At 43.0% G+C, this 22,448-nt stretch overlaps 1 protein-coding gene across 1 annotated transcript in view; it reads right to left on the bottom strand.

Moving 5' to 3' along the window:
* The window catches only part of LOC115148489 (ubiquitin domain-containing protein 2), a 67,626-nt gene that overhangs the window by 24,328 nt on the left and 20,850 nt on the right, over window positions 1-22,448 (bottom strand). Inside the window, exon 2 of the mRNA XM_029690416.1 lies at window positions 7,681-7,917. Within this exon, the coding sequence (XP_029546276.1) occupies window positions 7,681-7,917 (237 nt within the window). The remainder of the gene's footprint in view (window positions 1-7,680; window positions 7,918-22,448) is intronic.

Here is a 22,448-nt window from a genome sequence, read left to right as displayed (position 1 = left end):
TTTTCTATCCAAACCTGAACAATAATATGCATATTCTAGCTTCTGAGTTGGTGTAGGAGGCAGTTAAAAATGGGAACATATTTTTTCCAAAATTCTCAATACTGCCCCCTATACCAAACAGGTTAAAATCGCCGGCAACCAGAACAGCAGCCTCTGGATGTAGGTTTCCTTGCTTGTTTATAGCCTTGTACAGTCCATTAGTGCCAGCTTGTTATTTTTCTTATCCTGAGGTAGAATATGTCTTGTGATGCAGTGTGATATGCTCCCTGCACTGCAGTGCTGGAATGTTTATTATATCATAATGCCATAGACTCCACAGAAGGGAGGACTATTGCAGTGTGGGAAAAGTTTCCGGTGTTGTAGCGAGGGGACTGTTTCTGGTGTTGTGGGGGTACTGTTTCTAGTGCTGCTTTAGCGTGAATGCCCTGTGTGTGGGGGGGTGGGGGGGGTCTGCTATAGTGTGAACTCATCATGCAGTAGGGAATTGTCATAGTGTGATTACAGGGTGCAGTGGAAGACTGTTTCTAAATCAGGCAGTGCTGTGGCCTCCCAGCGGGGTACTGTATTTGGTGGTGGTGGTGAGGTGCTCTGTGACACACCTGTTCTGCTGACACTCAGCAGGAGAAACAGGGAAAGCGCTGACTTTTCAGCTAGCAGTGTCTCACAACCTGTCTGAGTGTGTATAGCTGTTAAACACACACACACACACACACACACACACAGGCTGCCCTACAAAAGGTGCTCAGGGGCACAAGGGCTGTGCTCTACTCTCACTTTCAGCTTTCACATACTAACGTGGGTTAGTATAACAACACTAAATTACTCACAACTATTTATATTCTGAATGATTGATATTCAATATTACAGATGAGGGGCTTGAGGCCATGGTGAATTTGATTCAGTTACAGGAAAGGGGAGTCACAAGAAGAGATCACTAGCTGTGGCTGCGACATCTGGAACAGATCACTAGCTGTAGCTGCGACATCTGGAATAGATCGCTAAAACACTTTTCTCATAGGAATAAGTCATATTTCCATGTGCTACGACACACCCCCAAAAATATCAGCCCTTCTTCACAGCAAACGTATGTCTGTGGCCTGAAACGATAGTGACTGAGTCAGAGCTTCGGGCCCAGACCCCTTCATTGCTCTCCTCGAGATGTAGAGCAGTCTGCTGCTCATCCGTTCCTCCAGGGGGTGTCAGAGCGGATGATAGCAGAGCAGAGCAGGCAGCTGGTGTCCTGGGCTCCTCCTGGTTCACACTGACTGCAGACATCAGAGCCATAGCCTGACCTAGACATATAGAGTTGAAGTCGGAAGTTTACATAAACCTTAGCCAAATACATTTAAAACTCAGTTTTTCGCAGTTCCTGACATTTAATCCTAGTAAAAATTCCCTGTCTTAGGTCAGTTAGGATCACCACTTTATTTTAAGAATGTGAAATGTCAGAATAATAGTACAGAGAATGATTTATTTCAGATTTGATTTCTTTCGTCACATTCACAGTGGATCAGAAGTTTACATACACTCAATTAGTATTTGGTAGCATTGCCGTTAAATTGTTTAACTTGGGTCAAACGTTTCAGGTAGCCTTCCACAATAAGTTGGGTGAATTTTGGCCCATTCCTCCTGATAGAACTGGTGTAACTGGTTTGTAGGCCTCCTTGCTTACACATGCTTTTTCAGTTCTGCCAGCAGGGATGGAGGGGGGGATGGGGTGCTGGGTTGTCCAGGTGGAACTCAGAATCATGTCTGGCATATCATATCACAAGACTTTGTCGTTCCAGCTGAGATCCATCCACTCATTGTAGATCAGACCCCGTATCAATAAAGCCTCTCAGAGTAGGAGTGCTGATCTTGGATCAGGTCCCCAACCAGTCAATAATCTTATTCATTATGATCTAAACTTTAAAAAACTGCACTCCTACTCTGAGACGCTTTGTGGATACAGGCCCATGACTGGCGTGTCTAAAAGAAAATGCACAGTAGCGGCAAACTGACACTGGAACACTGTCAACTGACCCTCTCATAACCAAACATGTAACCCATATCGCAAACTGATCACATCGCCCGTATTATGTTGATGAACTAGCAGTCAGAAATGTTGATAGCTACTGTAGTAATAGAAGTATGTTGACAAAACAAAAGGAGGCCTGAATCTATGAACCTGGCAGTCGGACAGCAATGCCAGAGGAGTGCTGATAGGGAGAGATTCTATATTGACTGAACCCTGGTGATTGATTTTCCTTTGTGTGTGTGAGAGACCGAGAGAGAGGAGAGAGAACTGTTTGTGAGATTTCTCCCTCCCTGCCTGCCTGTCTGCCAGTGATTGCAATGTACTAGAGGGGTGTGTTTTCCCCTGCTCTCTCAGGAGACATTGACCGCAGGCCTCAGGAATCCACAGCTGCAGCTCCACAGCACCGCATTAAAGCAGCCAGCCAGCCCAGCTAATCTACCTCTAATCTGGACCGGGGGGGGGGATACACAAGGCTAATTTACACCAACCCAGTGACACCCAGTCTGAGACAAAATGGCAGACGATTGGCGGGGGAGATAACGATGTTTCAGTGTATTATGGAGTGACCGGGGGCCGTGAGAGAGAATGGGCTCAGGAGAGGAGAGGTCTACAATAACTCAGGCCAAATCCATGTTCAAAAAGGCAGCACTCTTGTACTTTGGGTAACCTTGCTGAGAGCTTCCCAGACACCATCTAACAGCTTCAACCATGTCATGTCACTGGTCATATAACCAGACATATAGAACAGGCAAAGCGGGGGCAGTGTTTTTCCACCTCATGAAGGGCCTGTGTATTTATTAGGGCTTGGCGATATGGCCTAAAAATCTAAGTTTTCTAATTTATGAGCAATTCACAATACAGTGCATTCGGAAAGTGTTCAGACCACTTTACTTTTTTACACATTGTTACATTAGACTTATTCCCCCCCCCCCCAAAAAAAAATCCTCAATCTACACACAATACCCCATTATGACAAAGCAAAAATAGATTTTTCAGAAATGTTTGCAAATGTATAAAAAAAATAAAAGAAGAGGAATATCACATTTACATAAGTATTCAGACCCTTTACTCGGTACTTTGTTGAATGACCTTTGCCAAAGATTACAGCCTCGAGTCTTCTTGGGTATGCTTGGCACACCTGTATTATTTGGGGAGCTTCTCCCATTCTTCTCTTGCAGATCCTCTCAAGCTCTGTCAGGATGGATGGGGAGCATCGCTGCACAGCTATTTTCAGGTCTCTCCAGAGATGTTCAACCGGGTTCAAGTCCGGGCTCTGGCTGGGCCACTCAAGGACACTCAGAGACTTGTCCTGAAGCCACTCCTGCACTGTCTTGACTGTGTGATTAGGTTTGTTGTCCTGTTGGAAGGTGAACCTTCGCCCCAGTCTGAGGTCTTGAGCAGGTTTTTAAAATCAAGGATCTCTTTGTACTTTTCCTCGATCCTGACTAGTCACCCAGTCCCTGCCACTGAAAAACATACCCACAGCATGATACTGCCACCACCCTGCTTCACCGTAGGGATGGTGCCAGGTTTCCTCCAGACGTGACGCTTGGCATTCAGGCCAGAGAGTTCAATCTTGGTTTCATCAGACCAGAGAATCTTGTTTCGCATAGTCAGAGTTTTTAGGTGCATTTTGGCAAACTCCAAGCGGGCTGTCATGTGCCTTTTACTGAGGAGTGGCTTCCGTCTGGCCACTCTACCATAAAGGCCTGATTGGTGGAATGCTGCAGAGATGGTTGTCCTTCTGGAAGGTTCTCCCATCATTTTGTAGAGTCAACAAAACTCAGAAATAACATTATAAATATTCACTTACCTTTGATGATCTTCATCAGAATGCACTCCCAGGTATCCCAGGTCCACAATAAATATTTGTTTTGTTCAATAAAGTCCATAATTTATGTCCAAATACCCCCTTTTTTTCACACATTCAGTCCACTACTCCAAATGCAGGAAGCGCGAGCAAATGTCACGACGAAAAGTAAAAAAAAACGATGTATAGCATCAATCTTTAGGACGTTTTTAACATAAATCTTCAGTAATATTCCAACCGGACAATTCCAATGTCTTCAGAAAAGAAAAGGAACGCAGCTAACGCTCACGTGAGTGCGCACCTCTGAGCTCATGTCATTTTCTCAGTCATCAACTTCTAAATCCTCTTGTTCGCTCCATATTCACAGTAGAAGCATGAAACAACGTTCTAAAGACTGTTGACATCTAGTGGAAGCCTTAGTAAGTGCAAAATTAACCCTAAATCACTGTACACTGGATAGGGAATCACTTGAAAAACTACAACCCTCAGATTTCCACACTTCCTGGTTGGATTTTTCTCAGGTTTTTGCATGCTATATGAGGTCTGTTATACTCACAGACATCATTCAAACAGTTTTAGAAACTTCAGAGTGTTTTCTATCCAAATCTACTAATAATATGCATATCCTACCTTCTGAGCCTGAGTAGCAGGCAGTTTAATTTGGGCACGCCTTTCATCCGGACATCAAAATACTGCCCCCTACCCTAAATCAAACCATATTTTATATTTGAGATTCTTCAAAGAAGCCACCCTTGGCTTTGACAGCTTTGCACACTCTTGGCATTCGCTCAACCAACTTCACCTGGAATGCTTTTCCAATAGTCTTGAAGGAGTTCCCACATATGCTGTTCCAACAAAAGGACAATAAAAATAAAAAACGTTATTCTTGAGATACAGGCATTCTCTTTCTTTCCCCATCTCATCTTCTCTCTATCCCCATCTCCTTCTCTTTCTCTCTGGGCTCTGTGTTGGGCATGGACTTAAAGGTGAGCTCACCCTGTCTGCCACTGTACAGATCAAACCACTCTCCCCTGCTGTCTCTAAGGCTCAGATTCAAACCACTCCCAGAGCAGCGCCAAGGCAGGCACCACACAAACCTTTTAGCAGTATGTTTGGTGAGAGACCAAAAAGATGAGTAGAGGGTGGTGAACCTGACTTCAAAGCAGAAGTCAAAGAGGAGAGCAGAGGGCAGGCTAATATGGACAAACACTAGGCTGACCTTAACCTTGATGGCTCATTCCATCTATTCTACAGTATCTCAGCCTGCCGGCCGCTCTCTGACTCTTTGCAGCAGTGTAACTTCAGAGCAGGACAGTTGGACTATCTTCATAGAGCTAATTGGTTCTGTTCAACAGCCGGCCTCACAATCAGCAAGGCTGCAGGGGGACGAATGGATGTGTTGGTCTGTCTGTCTGTCTGTGTTTGTGTCTGGGAGGAGGGATTAAAGAGACTATGTAATATTCCTCTCCACAGACAGACAGCTTCAGCTGGTAGGGAAGTATATAGAAGCGGGGGCGTGCTGCCTCGCATGCAGAGAAATTGGATGACAAAACAGAGATGGAGACAACGTAATGGTGTGACGAGATAAGAGAAAGGAAGGCCTCAAAAAGACTCAGGAAAGCCAACCGGCATACCACCCAGCCAGCTTTCCTCTGAAGTTAAACAGGATTGGGTCTGATCGAGAGACCACCCGTGAAGATACAGTAAGGTTGGAGAACCAGTAGGGGACACTCTTTCCTCTGCTCTAAGGAGAGTCCAATGCCCCAGGGTAGTGACAGGGACCCTGCCCTGCAGAGTCCTTAGAATGAGATGTTAAACCGAGGTCCTGTGGTCACAAAAGATCCCGCGGCATTTCTCTCTCCAAAATGGACTCCACGAATCAGCCAGGTGTGTTAACCTCTCTAGGGTAGGGGGCAGTATTTTCACATCTGGATAAAAAACGTACCCGATTTAATCTGGTTATTACTACTGCCCAGAAACTAGAATATGCATATAATTGTTTGATTTGGATAGAAAACACCCTAAAGTTTCTAAAACTGTTTGAATGGTGTCTGTGAGTATAACAGAACTCATATGGCAGGCCAAAACCTGAGAAGATTCTGTACAGGAAGTGCCCTCTCTGACCATTTCTTGGCCTTCTATACCCTCTTCTATACCCTCGAAAACAGAGGATCTCTGCTGTAACGGGACACTTTCTAAGGCTCCCATAGGCTCTCAGAAGGTGCCAGAACGTTGAATGATGACTTTGCAGCCCCTGGCTGAAAAACAGTAGTGCATTTGGATAGTGGTCGATCTGAGAAAATGAGACTAGTGCGCGCGTGCACGTGAAGAGTCCATTTTACATTTTCAGTCTTTGAACGAAAAAGACGTCTCCCGGTCGGAATATTATCGCTATTTTACGAGAAAAATCGCATAAAAAAAAAATCTCATTAATAAACAGCGTTTGACATGCTTCGAAGTACGGTAATGGAATATTTCGAAATTTTTTGTCACGACATGCATCCGCGCGTCACCGTTCGGATAGTGTCTTGAACGCAAGAACAAAACAGAGGATATTTGAACATAACTATGGATTATTTTGAACCAAAACAACATTTGTGGATGAAGTAGAAGTCCTGGGAGTGCATTCTGACGAAGAACAGCAAAGGTAATCCAATTTTTCTTATAGTAATTCTGAGTTTAGTGTACGCCAAACTTGGTGGGTGTCAAATTAGCTAGCCCGTGATGGCGAGCTATCTACTCAGAATATTGGCAAATGTGCTTTTGCCGAAAAGCTATTTTAAAATCTGACACTGCGATTGCATAAAGGAGTTCTGTATCTATAATTCTTAAAATAATTGTTATGTTTTTTGTGAACGTTTATCGTGAGTAATTTAGTAAATTCACCGGAAGTTTTCGGTATGTTTGCTAGTTCTGAACATCACATGCTAATGTAAAAAGCTGGTTTTTGATATAAAGATGAACTTGATTGAACAAAACATGCATGTATTGTATAACATAATGTCCTAGGAGTGTCATCTGATGAAGATCATCAAAGGTTAGTGCTGCATTTAGCTGTGGTTTTGGTTTTTGTGACATTATATGCTAGCTTGAAAAATGGTTGTGTGATTATTTCTGGCTGGGTACTCTCCTGACAATCTAATGTTTTGCTTTCGTTGTAAAGCCTTTTTGAAATCGGACAATGTGGTTAGATTAACGAGAGTCTTGTCTTTAAAATGGTGTAAAATAGTCATATGTTTGAGAAATTGAAGTAATAGCATTTCTAAGGTATTTGAATATCGCGCCACTCGATTCCACTGGCTGTTGACTAGGTGGGACGATTTCGTCCCACATACCCTAGAGAGGTTAAGCCGTCAGCATGCTTCAGCTAGCTGAACAAGTGTGCTTACACTCCCTGAAAGGACCTTCACTTGAAAAACTAGAGAAAAAAGCAGCAATAGTACTGTTTGTCCATTTTGAGAAGCCGTAGCCAGTATACACTTCCTCAAAATAGTCAGAAAAGTATGACACGGATGGTGTGCAGAAAAAGAGGGCTGTGTGTGTGTGTGTGTGTGTGTGTGTGTGTGTGTGTGTGTGTGTGTGTGTGTGTGTGTGTGTTGAATCATCGTGACAGACGTAGAACAGAGAGGGCTAGAGCTGATAGATGTGTCATGTCTGCTATAGAGAGATGGTGTGTGTGTTTCATACCGTGAGGCAGTGTTATGCTATAACAGTGAGGGGACAGTTGAAAGAGGGCAGGGGTCTATGGAATGTGTGACGTATCATGTGGCAGTGTTATGTTACAGGCTAACAAAGAGAGGGGGCAGATAGACAGAGCTGATAAAGGAGTAGATATGTTTGGTGTGTGTCGTACCGTGTGGCAATGTTATGCTGGCCCCGTCGATGATGGCCTGGGCCAGTTCATGGTCGTTGCTCTCGAAGGCCTGGGCGGCAGCCCTGAGTGCGTCCCAGATCTCCTTGCGGCCCTCGAAGGCGGGCGCAGTGTCCCAGAACTCATCCCGCTTACTGCGCAGCTGGCCGTCCGTCATTGGATAGTCACTCTTCCATTTGGGCTTCTCTCTCTTCAAGGCCTGGTTACGCCCAAGAGCCACTGAGAAAGAAAGAGTTATACATTTTTTTGTGTATTCATTTCTTATGTACAGTTGAAGTCGGAAGTTTACATACACCTTAGCCAAATACATTTAAACTCAGTTTATCAGAATTTCTGACATTTAATCCTAGTAAAAATTCCCTGTTTTAGGTCAGTTAGGATCACCACTTTATTTTAAGAATGTGAAATGATTTATTTCAGCCTTTCTTTCATCACATTCCCAGTGGGTCAGAAGTTTACATACCCACAATTAGTATTTGGTAGCATTGCCTTTAAATTGTTTAAATTTGGGTCAAACGTGTCGGGTAGCCTTCCACAAGCTTCCCACAATATGTTGGGTGAATTTTGGCCCATTCCTCCTGACAGAACGGGTGTAACTGGTTTGTAGGCCTCCTTGCTTGCACACACCTTTTCAGTTCTGCCCACAAGTTTTCTATAGGATTGAGGTCAGGGCTTTGTGATGGTCACTCCAGTACCTTGACTTTGTTGTCCTTGGATGCCACCCGTTAGATAAAATACGGAACGGTTCCGTATTTCACTGAAAGAATAAACGTGATAGTTTGCGGATTCGACCATATTAATGACCTAAGGCTCGTGTTTCTGTGTGTTATTATGTTATAATTAAGTATATGATTTGATAGAGCAGTCTGACTGAGCGATGGTAGGCAGCAGCAGGCTCGTAAGCATTCAGTCAAACAGCACTTTACTGTGTTTTGCCAGCAGCTCTTCGCAATGCATTGCGCTGTTTATGACTTCAAGCCTGTCAACTCCCAAGATGAGGCTGGTGTAACCGATGTAAAATGGCTAGCTAGTTAGCGGGTGCGCGCTAATTGCGTTTCAAACGTCACTCGCTCTGAGACTTGGAGTAGTTGTTCCCCTTCCTCTACATGGGTAACGCTGCTTCGAGGGTGGCTGTTGTCGATGTGTTCCTGGTTTGAGCTCAGGTAGGAGCGAGGAGAGGGATGGAAGCTATACTATTACACTGGCAATACTAAAGTGCCTATAAGAACATCCAATAGTCAAAGGTATATGAAATACAAATCGTATAGAGAGAAATAGTCCTATAATAACTACAACCTAAAACTTCTTACCTGGGAATATTGAAGACTCATGTTAAAAGGAACCACTAGCTTTCATATGTTCTCATGTTCTGAGCAAGGAACTTAAACGTTAGCTTTCTTACATGGCACATAATGCACTTTTACTTTCTTCTCCAACACTTTGTTTTTGCATTATTTAAACCAAATTGAACATGTTTCGTTATTTATTTGAGGCTAAATTGATTTTATTGATGTATTATATTAAGTTAAAATAAGTGTTCATTCAGTATTGTTGTAATTGTCATTATTACAAATAAATAAAATAAAAAATAAAAACCGGCCGATTAAATCGGTATCGGCTTTTTTGGCTAAAACTAGAACACGCTGCCGGACACGTCGATTCAGAGCATCGCAAACATGCTCAATGGGTGACATGCAGTCCGGGTGAGTATGCAGGCCATGGATGATCTGGGACATTTTTGGCAGCCATTGAAGAGGAGTGGGACAACATTCCACTGGCCACAATCAACAGCCTGATGAACTCTATGCGAAGGAGATGTGTCGTGCTGCATGAGGCAAATGGTGGTCTCACCAGATACTCACTGGGTTTCTGATCCACACCCCTACCTTTTTTTTTGGTATCTGTGAAATCCATAATGAATGAATTTCTCAATTGACCGATTTCCTTATATAAACTGTAACTCAGTGAAATCTTTGAAATTGTTGCATATTTTTGTTCAGTATAGATACTCAATGTCCTTCAGGCTATAGGGAAATTCTACTTCCACCATTAAAATATAAAACCGAACAGGGTCTCGGGAGGAATGATCATATGGTATTAACAGGTCCTTTCACTGAGCCAAATCAAAAAAGGGACACACTTGGTTAAAACTCAAAACGCACAATCCTTAGTGACAATGATTTCTATATAGGTGCAGTGTATGCTTCTCCCTCAGATTCCTCTTGCTATGATGATCAGTTTGATGATCATGTCCAAAAAGAGAACAACCCGTTTCAAGCGGAGGGAACTGTGCTTTTGTGTAGATAATATAATACTAAAACCGGTTCTGAACTTGAATGTGTAGACCCAGAGGGTTATAGATATATATTTGGACATCCCTCCATATACCCATCCCATCACTAGTAATAGAAATAGCCCAGACCAGGTAGTGAACAAAAATGGAAAGGAGTTGGTGCATCTACAGTATGTCGAGCCTTAGTCCTGTATTTTATTAATGGCATGATTAGAGGGGATTGTTTGGGAAGGTTCAGCTACTGCTCAGCTCTTCGGACCAGTGTGGTTGACTAAGCAATATCAGACTTGGACCCTTCCTCCATTAGGGCATTCACTGTCGAACCACCAACACTACTGTCTGACCACTGCCAGTCTTTTTGAAAAGACTTCTCCACCCAAAGACCACACAAACAGAGCCCTGTTCACTGATTCATGTAAATCAAACATACATATGGGCCCCTGACATTTCAACACACTTAAAACACAGCATTGCGCTGCCTAGAAATTACAACCTGTATCAATGATTTCCTTTCAACTATATTCAGCCCAAACCACCAACATAAATTTGGCTGTAAATAAATGTAATTAGATTATCATAAAGCAGCCACAAAACCCCATTTATGCAAAAAAAAAACTGTTCTAATTGGAAACCTCAAAAAATATATTTTTTTAAATGCTGAATGTAATCTCATAAGGAAAAAAATGGATCTTTATCAAATAGAATATGTCACCAACCACAGGATAGAGACGTTGGGAGTATTTTGAGAAATCTGAAAGAGATTGAAGAACCCGTTGATGGAAACCAGTTCTGAATGAAATGGAATGGTCTAAATGGAAAACAGAGGAATGACCTAGCCATTCAAAATGGCAACATTTGAAAGATTTATTTTTGAAAGTCTCTATGGAATAATACCATCAGACGACCCCAAAAATATGCAAGAAAAATCTCAGCTCCTTTGAACACACAATTAAAAACATCCAGAACCAAATTGAACACCAAATTACACAGGCTGAACTGTCAAAGAAAATACAAAGCCTGGAAAGGCATGTGGTCCTGACAGCATCAGGAATGGAATGCTTAAACACAGTACTACTGAGCCGCAGGAGAACTTATTAAAACTATTCAACCTGGTTTTGGAGAGTGGCTGCTTCCCTGATATTTGGAACCAGGGGCTCGTAACCCACATATATATATAAAAAGGTGACAAACTAGACCCTAATTTCTATAGGATACTAAGTGTCACCAGTAACATAGGGAAACTGTTCTGCTGTATTCTCAATAACCAAATACAGACCTTCCTTACACAACATAATGCTTTCAGCAAAAGAAAAATTGGGCTTTCTACCCCAAACACAGAACAGACGACACACAAAGCATGTTCATCAGAAAAGCAGAGGAAAAGAATTTGCAAGTTTTGTTGATTTTAAGAATGCTTTTGATTCCATATGGCATTATGGATTATACTACAAAACCCTCCAAAAGGGGAAAAGTATACAACATCATAAAATCAATTTACTCAAACACATATAGTATTAAACAAACACATGTAGTGTTGAACAATAAAATAAAATAGTTTTTTGCACAAGGGCGAAGGGTGAAACAAGGGTGCAGTTTAAATCCAACCTTGTTCAAGGTCTACATCAACGAACTAGCAGTGTTGTTGGACCGATCTGTAGCCCCTGGACTCACCCTCTACGCAGATGACCTTGCCCTACTGTCATCAATAGAGCCATGTCTACAGGAACAACTTAACACTTTGGGAATACAGCATCAACTGGGCAATCAACATATCAACTTTCAGAAAACCAAAGTCGTGATTTTCCAGTAAAAGGCGAGGAATCAGAGCAGCAGACACTCCTTCAAATGAGGAAATACCATGGTTGAACATACCCAACTACCTTGGACTAAAAATCTGTGCCTCTGGTGGATTTGGTCTGGCAGTGAATGCACTAAAAGAAACAGCCCGCAAAGCATTGTACTCCATAAAAATACAATTCTCAAAAATCCTATCCAATTTTGGTGCAAAATATTCAATAGTGTAATTTTAACTTTTGCGCTATAATGGAAGCGAGGTTTGGGGTTCAACCCGTAATTACGATTATGAGCATTGGGAGAAAAACCCAAAAGAAAATCTACATACAGAATTCTGCAGAATAATCTTAAATATAAAAAAGAAAATACCGGATAATGCATGCAGAGCAGAATTCGGAAGATTCCCTTTATAATTGTAAATATAAAGAAAAGGACTAACATTTTGGCACCATTTGAAATGAAGCCCCAAAAAATCCTTACAATTCAAAGCACTAGAAACCAAAGACCTGAACCCTGAAAAGAGTCCCCTATGTCAGCTGTTAAAAACACTAAACAAACCTATTTTTCATACACACACGGAAATCAAATCCCATTGTTACAGAAATAAAAACCTATTTGACAAATTGGGAAAATTACACAAAAACACAGAATAAACTCAATTGCTATTTGGCCTTCAAAAACCCCTACCCCGGCCAACAGCTCTGCACCCCCCGCAGCAACTCGAATCCCACCGTACCTTCTCCGCTTTGCAATCTGGTTTCCGAGCTGGTCATGGGTGCACCTCAGCCACACTCAAGGTCCTAAACGATATCATAACCACCATCGCTAAAAGACAGTACTGTGCAGCCGTCTTCATCGACCTGGCCAAGGCTTTCGACTCTGTCAATCACCACGTTCTTATCGGCAGACTCAACAGCCTTGGTTTCTCAAATGACTGCCTCGCCTGGTTCACCAACTACTTCTCAGATAGAGTTCAGTGTGTCAAATCGGAGGGCCTGTTGTCCGGACCTCTGGCAGTCTCAATGGGGGGGGCCACAGGGTTCAATTCTCGGGCCGACTCTTGTCGCTCTTGCTGCTGGTGATTCTCTGATCCACCTCTACGCAGACAACACCATTCTGTATACTTATGGCCCTTCTTTGGACAATGTGTTAACACACCTCCAGACGAGCTTCAATACCATACAACACTCCTTCCGTGGCCTTCAACTGCACTTAAATGCTAGTAAAACTAAATGCATGCTCTTCAACCGATCGCTGCCCACACCCGCCTGCCCAACTAGCATCACTACCCTGGACGGTTCTGATTTAGAATATGTGGACAACTACAAATACCTAGGTGTCTGGTTAGACTAGACTCTCCTTCCAGACTCACAGTAAGCATCTCCAATCCAAAATTAAATCTAGAGTCAGCTTCCTATTTCGCAACAAAGCTTCCTTCACTCATGCTGCTAAACACACCCTCGTAAAACTGACTATCCTACCGATACATGACTTCGGTTATGTCATTTACAAAATAGCTTCCAACACTCTACTCAGCAAATTGGATGTAGTCTATCACAGTGCCATCCGTTTTGTCACCAAAGCCTCATATACTACCCACCACTGCGACCTGTATGCTCTCGTTGGCTGGCCCTCGCTACATATTAGTCGCCAAACCCACTGGCTCCAGGTCAACTATAAGTCTTTGCTAGGTAAAGCCCCGCCTTATCTCAGTTCACTGGTCACTATGGCAACACCCACCCATAGCACGCGCTCCAGCAAGTATATTTCATCCCCAAAGCCAACTCCTCCTTTGGCCGCCTTTCCTTCCAGTTCTCCGCTGCCAATGACTAGAACGAATTGCAAAAATCACTTAAGCTGGAGACTTATATCTCCCTCTCTAACTTTAAGCATCAGCTTTCAGAGCAGCTTACCCAATCACTGCACCTGTACACAGCCCATCTGTAAATTATCCCACCCAACTACCTCATCCCCATATTGTTATTTATTTTTGCTCTTTTGCACCCCAGTATCTCTACTTGCACATCATCATCTGCACATCTATCACTCCAGTGTTAATGCTAAATTGTAATTATATAGGCCATAGTGGCGAAGTATTGCCTTACCTCCCTAATCTTACTACATTTGCGCACACACTGTATATAGATTTTTCTATTGTGTTATTGACTGTACGTTTGCTTATCCCCTGTGTAACTCTGTGTTGTTTGTGTCGCACTGCTTTGCTCTCTCTTGGCCAGGTCGCAGTTGTAAATGAGAACTTGGTCTCAACTGGCCCACCTGGTTAAATAAAGGTAAAATAAAAAATGTAAAAAGAGAATAAATTGGCAGAATAGTTCCACTGTCAGAAATACAAAACAGAGACAGCTCCTGACCAATCACAGGCTCACTGAGCACCAATTGGCTATAGACAAAAAGGGAGACACAAAATGACTACCCAAAGAGGAGCGTCAATGTGGTCACCGCACGACAGGGGAGGTAGAGACAGAGATGCACTTCTTCCTCTACTGTGAGAAATACTCCCAAATAAGAATTTTTTCTATAAAATATCTCAAACCAATTCCCAACTGTGCATTTACTAATGACAATAAGCTGGGAATTATTCTGGGTGAGGTAGAAACCGCAAATATTACTTCCAGATATGTATACGATTGCCATAACCTGAGGGACATCCCATGACCATTAATTCACTATAGAATTTACATTTTATATAACTTACAAGTAATACATAGTGTAACCATCATCCATGTACAGTTTATTTATTTGTTAGCCATTCTTTTTTTATAATTTTTATTTAATTTAATGTATCAATAGAAGACTACACAGTACAACAGCAGTAGTGTTGTACCTGTACACATGATTATATATGTACTATTATTACTACTACTGAAAGGAACTGTATTTCATTAACTTCATTGCATTGTAGTGTATTTACTGAAATGCTGTACCACTATACTGCTTTGGCAATATCTACAAATTGTATTTCATGCCAATAAAGCAATATGAATTTTAACACTTGAATTTGAGAAAGGGAGAGAAAGAAAAAAGAGCAAAAGAAAAAGGTGAACGAAAAAGAGAGTGAGAGAAAGAGAGAAATCGAGAAAGACAGAAATGGCAGCAACAATTAAATGCTAGCAACAATTGGACGTCATAACATTCTGGAAACATTCAGTATAGCAATTGCAGCCTATTTACAACTTTGCCTGTTCTACAATTTTGCTTAAATTCCACCGAGGTCAGCTAAAGCACGATTTAATGGTTTATAAAACGACTATTTATATCCATAATAACTTTGCTATCATGTTGCTGAAGTAGGCATCTGGTGCACATAAAGTGAGTGAGCTACTGTGTTGCACAACTCCTGCCTGGCTGTTTGCATTCATGTAAAGCTGTGTGAGAGAGAGAACAAAGAGGGTAGAGACAGACAGAGACCCTCCCTCCCTCCTGTTTTGGAGACTGACTGAACTTAAATCATTCCATCCCTCCCCTCCCCCTTAGTCTGCTCTGCCACACACACACACACACACACACACACGCCCGCTCACCTGCCAGTGTGTCAACAGTCAGAGCCCACAGCTCAGCCCCTGCAACATGTTCATGCATGGAGGCACACTGTAAACACAGAGCTCCATCCCAACAGTCATGAGCCATGTCTTCCTATAGGGGGGTACAGGGAATAGCCAGCCCTGCGTAGGCTCTATACAAGTAGATCACCCTTAAGCACAGTGCTATCAGCAGACCCACACACTGGCTGAGCCTGAGCCCTCATCAAACATGGAACCCGTGAGAGCCCTGGGAGTGAATAAGGTGGCAGGTAGCCTACCGGTTAGAGAGGCCAGCCAAAAACCGGAGGGTTGCCAGTTCAATCCCGGGTCTGACCGGAAAAATGATGGGAAGTGAGCTGGCAACCGGAGGGTTGTGGCAGTCCCCTGCTCCAACCTGTATATGTACCGTATGTGTGTCTTTTAGAGGGGTTGGGATAAAGCAGAAGTGGTTGGACCTTGTGTACAATTGACAAATAAATTGAACCTCATCTTAAAAAACGGCTGGTTTTAGGCCTGTTCCACAGACAGACAGGGCTGCCATCCAAGCCAAGATCTTAGGCAGCCTTACATCAGCGGGCTGCCACGCCTGACCCGCCCCAGAGCCTGTGGAAAATAGAGGGGAGGTCGGGAGAGGAAGGTATACTGGGGAAAACATCTGTCTGCTATTACTCAACACCTAGGCTCTGGGACTGACAAACAATAGCTAGAGCCCTGCGCTGACACAGAGAGATACAGAGAGAGACAGATACAGAGAGAGACAGATACAGAGAGAGACAGATACAGAGAGAGACAGAGAGACACAGAGAGACACAGAGAGAGACAGAGAGAGCCCTGCTCTCCTTGGGTGCTGCTGCTGGTTCCAGCCACATGTACCAACAGCACATTGTCTCACAGTCTCCCTCACAGCACAGCAGACATGTGTTCTATTACCGTTGCCATGGGCCCCCGGCCACAGAGAGGCAGGCTGATGTGAGTTGTTTAATGGGGACTTAGCTTATGGCATTATCAGAGAGCAGCATCCATAGGTTTAGTGGTCTCAAAAAAACACAGCCTCTGAGGTTAGAGCTGGGAGACAGTCATCTGCGCGCATACCACACACACACACACACACACACTTTGCTGTGCTAATAGGAGAGTTGGTGGGTATCCCTCAGTCTGAACACAGTTTGCAGCGTTCCCAGTGAGTGAGTGAGTGAGTGAGACACCGGGCCATACATCGGCAGGCCACTCCACATGCTGTACATCAATAATTCAGCCATAGGCGATGAATCGGCGCACCTTTCTGCCCTTCCGCCTAGTTGACATAGAAACAACTCGTCTATACATTGACAGAGAGACAGAGAGAGGACAGCAACACAATTAGACCCAACCAAATCATGAGAAAACTAAAATATATTACTTGACACATTAGAAATAATTAACCAAAAAAACAGAGCAATCTATAATGCTATTTGGCCCTAAACAGAGAGTACACAGTGGCAGAACACCTGCCCACTGTGACTGACCCAAAATTAAGCAAAGCTTTGACTATGTACAGAATCAGCGAGCATAGACTTGCTATTGAGAAAGGCCACCGTAGCCAGACCTGGCAGGCTATGCGCACGCTGCCCACAAAATTAAGTGGAAACTGATCTGCACTTCCTAACCTCCTGCCACATGTATGACCATATTAGAGACACATATTTCCCACAGATTACACAGACCCACAAGGAATTTGAAAACGAGTCCAATTTTGATAAACTCCCATATTTATTGGGTGAAATACCACAGTGTGCCATCACAGCAGCAGGATTTGGGTCAACCAGTGAAGAACCCCATTGTAAATACAACCCATATTTATGTTATTTATTCTCCCTTTTGTACTTTAACTATTTGCACATCACTACAACACTGTATATAGACATAATGACATTTCGAATGTCTCTTTACTGTTCATTTTTTGTTGTTTATTTCACTTTGGTTTATAATCCATTTCACTTGCTTTGTCAATGTAAGCATATGTTTCCCATGCAAACAAAGCCCTTTGAAATGAGAGAGAAATAATGAAAGAAAAAAAGTTAGTTACAAAGATATTACAGAGCGAGAGAGGAAGCAGATGTAAAGTGACTATGCATAGCTAAACAGAGAGTAGCAGTAGCATTAAAATTGGGGGGGGGGGGGGGTCAATGCAAATAGCCCGGCTAGCCATTTGATTAGCTGTTCAGGAGTCTTATGGCTTGGGGGTAGAAGCTGGTAAGAAGCCTTTTGGACTGCAGAGAGAACAGTCCATGACTAGCGTGGCTGGAGTGTTTGACCATTTCTAGGGCCTTCCCCTGACACCATCTGGTGTAGAGGTCCTGAATGGCAGGAAGCTTGGCCCCGGTGATGTACTGGGCTGTACGCACTATCTTCTGTAGTGCCCTGCGGTCGGAGGCCGAGCAGTTGCCATACCAGGCGGTGATGCACCAGTCAGGATGCTCAATTGTGCAGCTGTAGAACCTTTTGAGGGTCTGAGGACACATGCCAAATCTTTTCAGTCTCCTGAGGGGGAATAGGCGTTGTCGTGCCCTCTTCACAACTGTCTTGGTGTGTTTGGACCATGATAGTTTCTTGGCGATGTGGATACCAAGGAACTTGAAGCTCTCAACCTGCTCCACTACAGCCCCGTCGATGAGAATGAGGGTGTGCTCAGCCCTCCTTTTCCTGTAGTCCACGATCATCTCCTTTGCCTTGATCTCATTGAGGGAGAGGTTGTTGTCCTGGCACCATACTGCCAGGTCTCTGACCTCCCTATAGGCTGTCTCAACGTTGTCGGTGATCAGGCCTACCACTGTTGTGTCATCGGAAAACTTAATGATGGTGTTGGAGTCGTGCTTGGCCACGCAGTCATGGGTGAACAAATTTGACTTTCCTCAGCGTAGCCAACCTACTTTTCTCCTGTAAAATTCAAGATGAACTTTACGCAAAAGATTAGGAAAAGTAGCCGGCGACATTATTTATATGATAAATATTCAAAATATGATGGTCATGCATCGTTTTTGCAAAGAAATCACTGCTTTTTTATTGTAAACTATTTTACTTGTGTGGCTGCCAGCCAAATAGCGTAGCACTTCTGCTGTCATCTGATGAAAATTAAGCTATTTTCTGCTGGATGTGTTGCACTAACGTATTTTCTTTACGTGCCTGATCACCCTATTGAAGCAAAAAAAATTAAATAAACACTTGGCTTTCAATATAAAATGCAACCCCTGTCAATACACAGCTGGACCTGCTCCCGTTTTCACCCAGTGTGCTGTTTACAAACTATGGTAAGATTCATAATGTGACAGGTGAAATGAAGAACGTGATCTACTGTATCTCCTAACGTATTGCACAAGTTGACTGCAGGCATTTACTTAAAATGTAGCTACAAATATAAAAATGTTTTAAAAAACTTCAAAGAAATAGTTTCAACGGTATTGAAAAACCATCCAATGGCTATTTCCAAATAACCCGGTACACAGAGACTTCGGAAAGTTTTCATACCCCTGATCTTGTTTCACATTTTGTTACATTACAGCCTTAAAAAGCTTCAATCTACACACAATACTCCATAATTTCAAAGCGAAAATAGGTTTACATTTTTGAAAATTTATGAAAAATAAAACAGAAATAGCTTCTTTACGTAAGTATTCACACCCTTTGCTATGAGACTCAATTGAGCTCAGCTGCATCCTGTTTCAATTGATCATCCTTGAGACGTTTCTACAACTTGATTGGAGTCCACCTGCGGTAAATTAAATTGGACATGATTTGGAAAGGCACACACCTGTCTATATAAGGTCCCACAGTTGACAGTGCATGTCAGAGCAAAAACCAAGCCATGGGGGGGGGGGGGGGGGCGAAGGAATTGTGCGTAGAGCGCCGAGACAGGATTGTGTCGAGGCACAGTTCTGGGGAAGGGTACCAAAATGTCTGCAGCATTGAAGGTCCCCTAGAGGCCTCCTGAGTGGCGCAGTGGTCTAAGGCACTGCATCGCGGTGCTAGAGGCACTACTACAGACCCTGGTTAATTCCCGGGCTGTGCCACAACCGGCCATGGCCAGGAGTCCCTTAGGATGGCGCACTATTGGCCCAGCGTAGTACGGGTTAGGGGAAGGTTTGGCCGGTGGGACATTACTTGGCTCATCGCGCTCTAGCGACTTCTTGTGGCGCGTCGGGTGGCTGACACATTGTTTCCTCCGACACATTGGTGCGGCTGGCTTCCGGGTTAAGTTGGCTGGTGTTAATAAGGAGTGCGACTAGGCGGGTCATGTTTCAGAGGACGCATGACTCCACCTTCGCCTCTCCCGAGCCCGTTGGGGAGATACAACGATGAGACGAAATTGAGGGAAAAAGAGGGGATAAAAACCCAAATATATATATATTAAATGGATGCAAAAGGGACTCATTTCATGGAATGACCCTACTACCACCACCACCACAGCTACTACTACTACTATTGATACTACTAATACTTCCACCACCATCATAACAACTAATACCACCACCACTACAATAACTACTACCACCATAACTTTTACTACCACTACCTTTTACTCCAGTTCCTCGTTCAATATTAGTTCCTTTGTTGTGTGAGAGAGCCTGCCTGCTGTGTTCCCTGCCTGCGGGGCTTTTAGATGAAAACAATAGATAAGTGATTCTTCATTCGAAAGAGAGGCCAGGTTTACACTCCAACTGCAGACACAAAATCCATGCTCTGATTAGCATCATAGGCGTATTTCCTGTTCAGTGACTAATGTACTGGAAGTGAAATAAGATGGGCGGACACATTAATCAAATTCATCAGAGCCACCGTTACTTTTACAAGTGCTGTTAGTAGGGTTGCAAAGGGTCGTGATACTTTCTGGTAATTTCCATGGGTAGTTCATTTTTGGAATTTTGCATAAACCATTTTTTGTGGGATACACAAGGCAATTTCAGGTCTTGTAGCATATTTTGGTTAAACTATCCCCAATTCAATGGAATTGCAACCCTCTGCATGCCCATGTGCACTCTTCCATCACATGTACAGCTGATTCTCAAGATGAGATGCTATTGAGCCCACACTACTACACTGTCCGAGCCAAGGACTACAGTTGAAGTCAGAAGTTTACATACACCTTAGCCAACTACATTTAAACTCAGGTTTCACAATTTTGGCCCATTCCTCCTGACAGAGCTGGTGTAACTGAGTCAGGTTTTTAGGCCTCCTTGCTCACACACACTTTTTCCAGTTCTGCCCACACATTTTCTATAGGATTAAGGTCATGGCGTTGTGATGGCCACTCAAATACCTTGACTTCGTTGTCCTTAAGCCATTTTGCCACAACTTTGGAAGTATGCTTGGGGTCATTGTCCATTTGGAAGACCCATTTGCAACCAAGATTTAACTTCCTGACTGAGGTCTTGAAATGTTGCTTCAATATATCAACATAATTTTGCTCCCTCATGATGCCATCTATTTTGTGAAGTGCACCAGTCCCTCCTGCAGCAAAGCACCCCCACGACATGATGCTGCCACCCCGTGCTTCGGCTTGCAAACCTCCCCTTTTTCCTCTAAAAATAATGATGGTCATTATGGCCAAACAGCTCTATTTTTGTTTCATCAGACCAGAGGACATTTCTCCAAAAAGTACAATCTTTGTCCACAAAGATTCTTAAGTTGAAGTCAGAAGTTTACATACACCAAAGTATGATCTTTGTCCCCATGTGCAGTTGCAAACCGTAGTCTGGCTTTTTTATGGCGGTTTTGGAGCAGTGGCTTCTTCCTTGCTGAGCGGCCTTTCAGGTTATGTCGATATAGGACTCGTTTACTGTGGATATAGATACTTTGCACCCGTTTCCTCCAGCATCTTCACAAGGTCCTTTGCTGTTGTTCTGGGATTGATTTGCATTTTCCGCACCAAAGTACGTTCATCTCTAGGGGACAGAACGCATCTCCTTCCTGAACGGTATGACGGCTGCATGGTCCCATGGTGTTTATACTTACGTACTATTGTTTGTACAGATGAACGTGGTACCTTCAGGCATTTGGAAATTGCTCCCAAGGATGAACCAGACTTGTGGAAGTCTACACATTTTTCTCTGAGGTCTTGGCTGATTTATTTTGATTTCCCCATGATGTCAAGCAAAGAAGCACAGAGTTTGAAGGTAGGCCTTGAAATACATCCACAGGTACACATCCAATTGACTCAATGATGTCAATTAGCCTATCAGAAGCTTCTAAAGCCATAATATTTTCTGGAATTTTCCAAGCTGTTTAAAGGCACAGTCAACTTAAGTGTATGTAAACTTCTGACCCACTGGAATTGTGATTCAGTGAACTATAAGTGAAATAAATCTGTCTGTAAACAATTGTTGGAAAAATGACTTGTGTCATGCACAAAGTAGATGTCCTAACCGACTTGCCAAAACTATAGTTTGTTAACAAGAAATGTGTGGATTGGTTGAAAAATGAGCTTTAATGACTCCAACCTAAGTATGTCAACTTCCGACTTCAACTATACATGCTTTCTGGTAAGTTTTGATTACAATATTGGGTGGGGTGAATATATTTTTTCCATGACATACATGATTTTCTGTTAACTAGTAAATAGTAGCCTACAGCAAAGTGTGTTTAAATCATTTCTAACTTAACAATTTCTGCTAGTTAGTTTTAGCTTGCTTGAGCCTGCTAACTAAGGAGTGTTAATTCACCCGTTTCCATACGCGTTTCATTTTAAAACATTTATCTTACAAAGGAGTTGTTTAATCTAACTGCTTAACTATTAATGTAATTGTAGTTGGGGTTTTTTACAAAATTTTCCTAATCATTACAGGAAAATGCCACGGGCACCATCTGATGTGTGGAGACATTTCACTGCATCTAAAAGCTGTGTACATTTGCAAATACGGTGCCAAATCTGTGTGAAGAATGCAACAAAGATACAGAATCATCTGGCCAAGTGCATCAAGTTCCCTCAGCGCTCACAACAAGCAACATCTGACAAAAGTCCCTCTACTTCTATTCGAGGTGAAAATTATGAATCAGACACCTTATCAATAGCAACAGCTCATGGTCCTCCTGGAATCAGAAGTTGACTCAATGAAGCAATGTAGCCAGAGAAATTATGATGAATGTCT

This window comes from Salmo trutta, chromosome 15 (assembly GCF_901001165.1).
Source record: "Salmo trutta chromosome 15, fSalTru1.1, whole genome shotgun sequence".
NCBI lineage: Eukaryota > Metazoa > Chordata > Actinopteri > Salmoniformes > Salmonidae > Salmo > Salmo trutta.
This window is presented reverse-complemented; position numbering and strand designations above follow the sequence as displayed.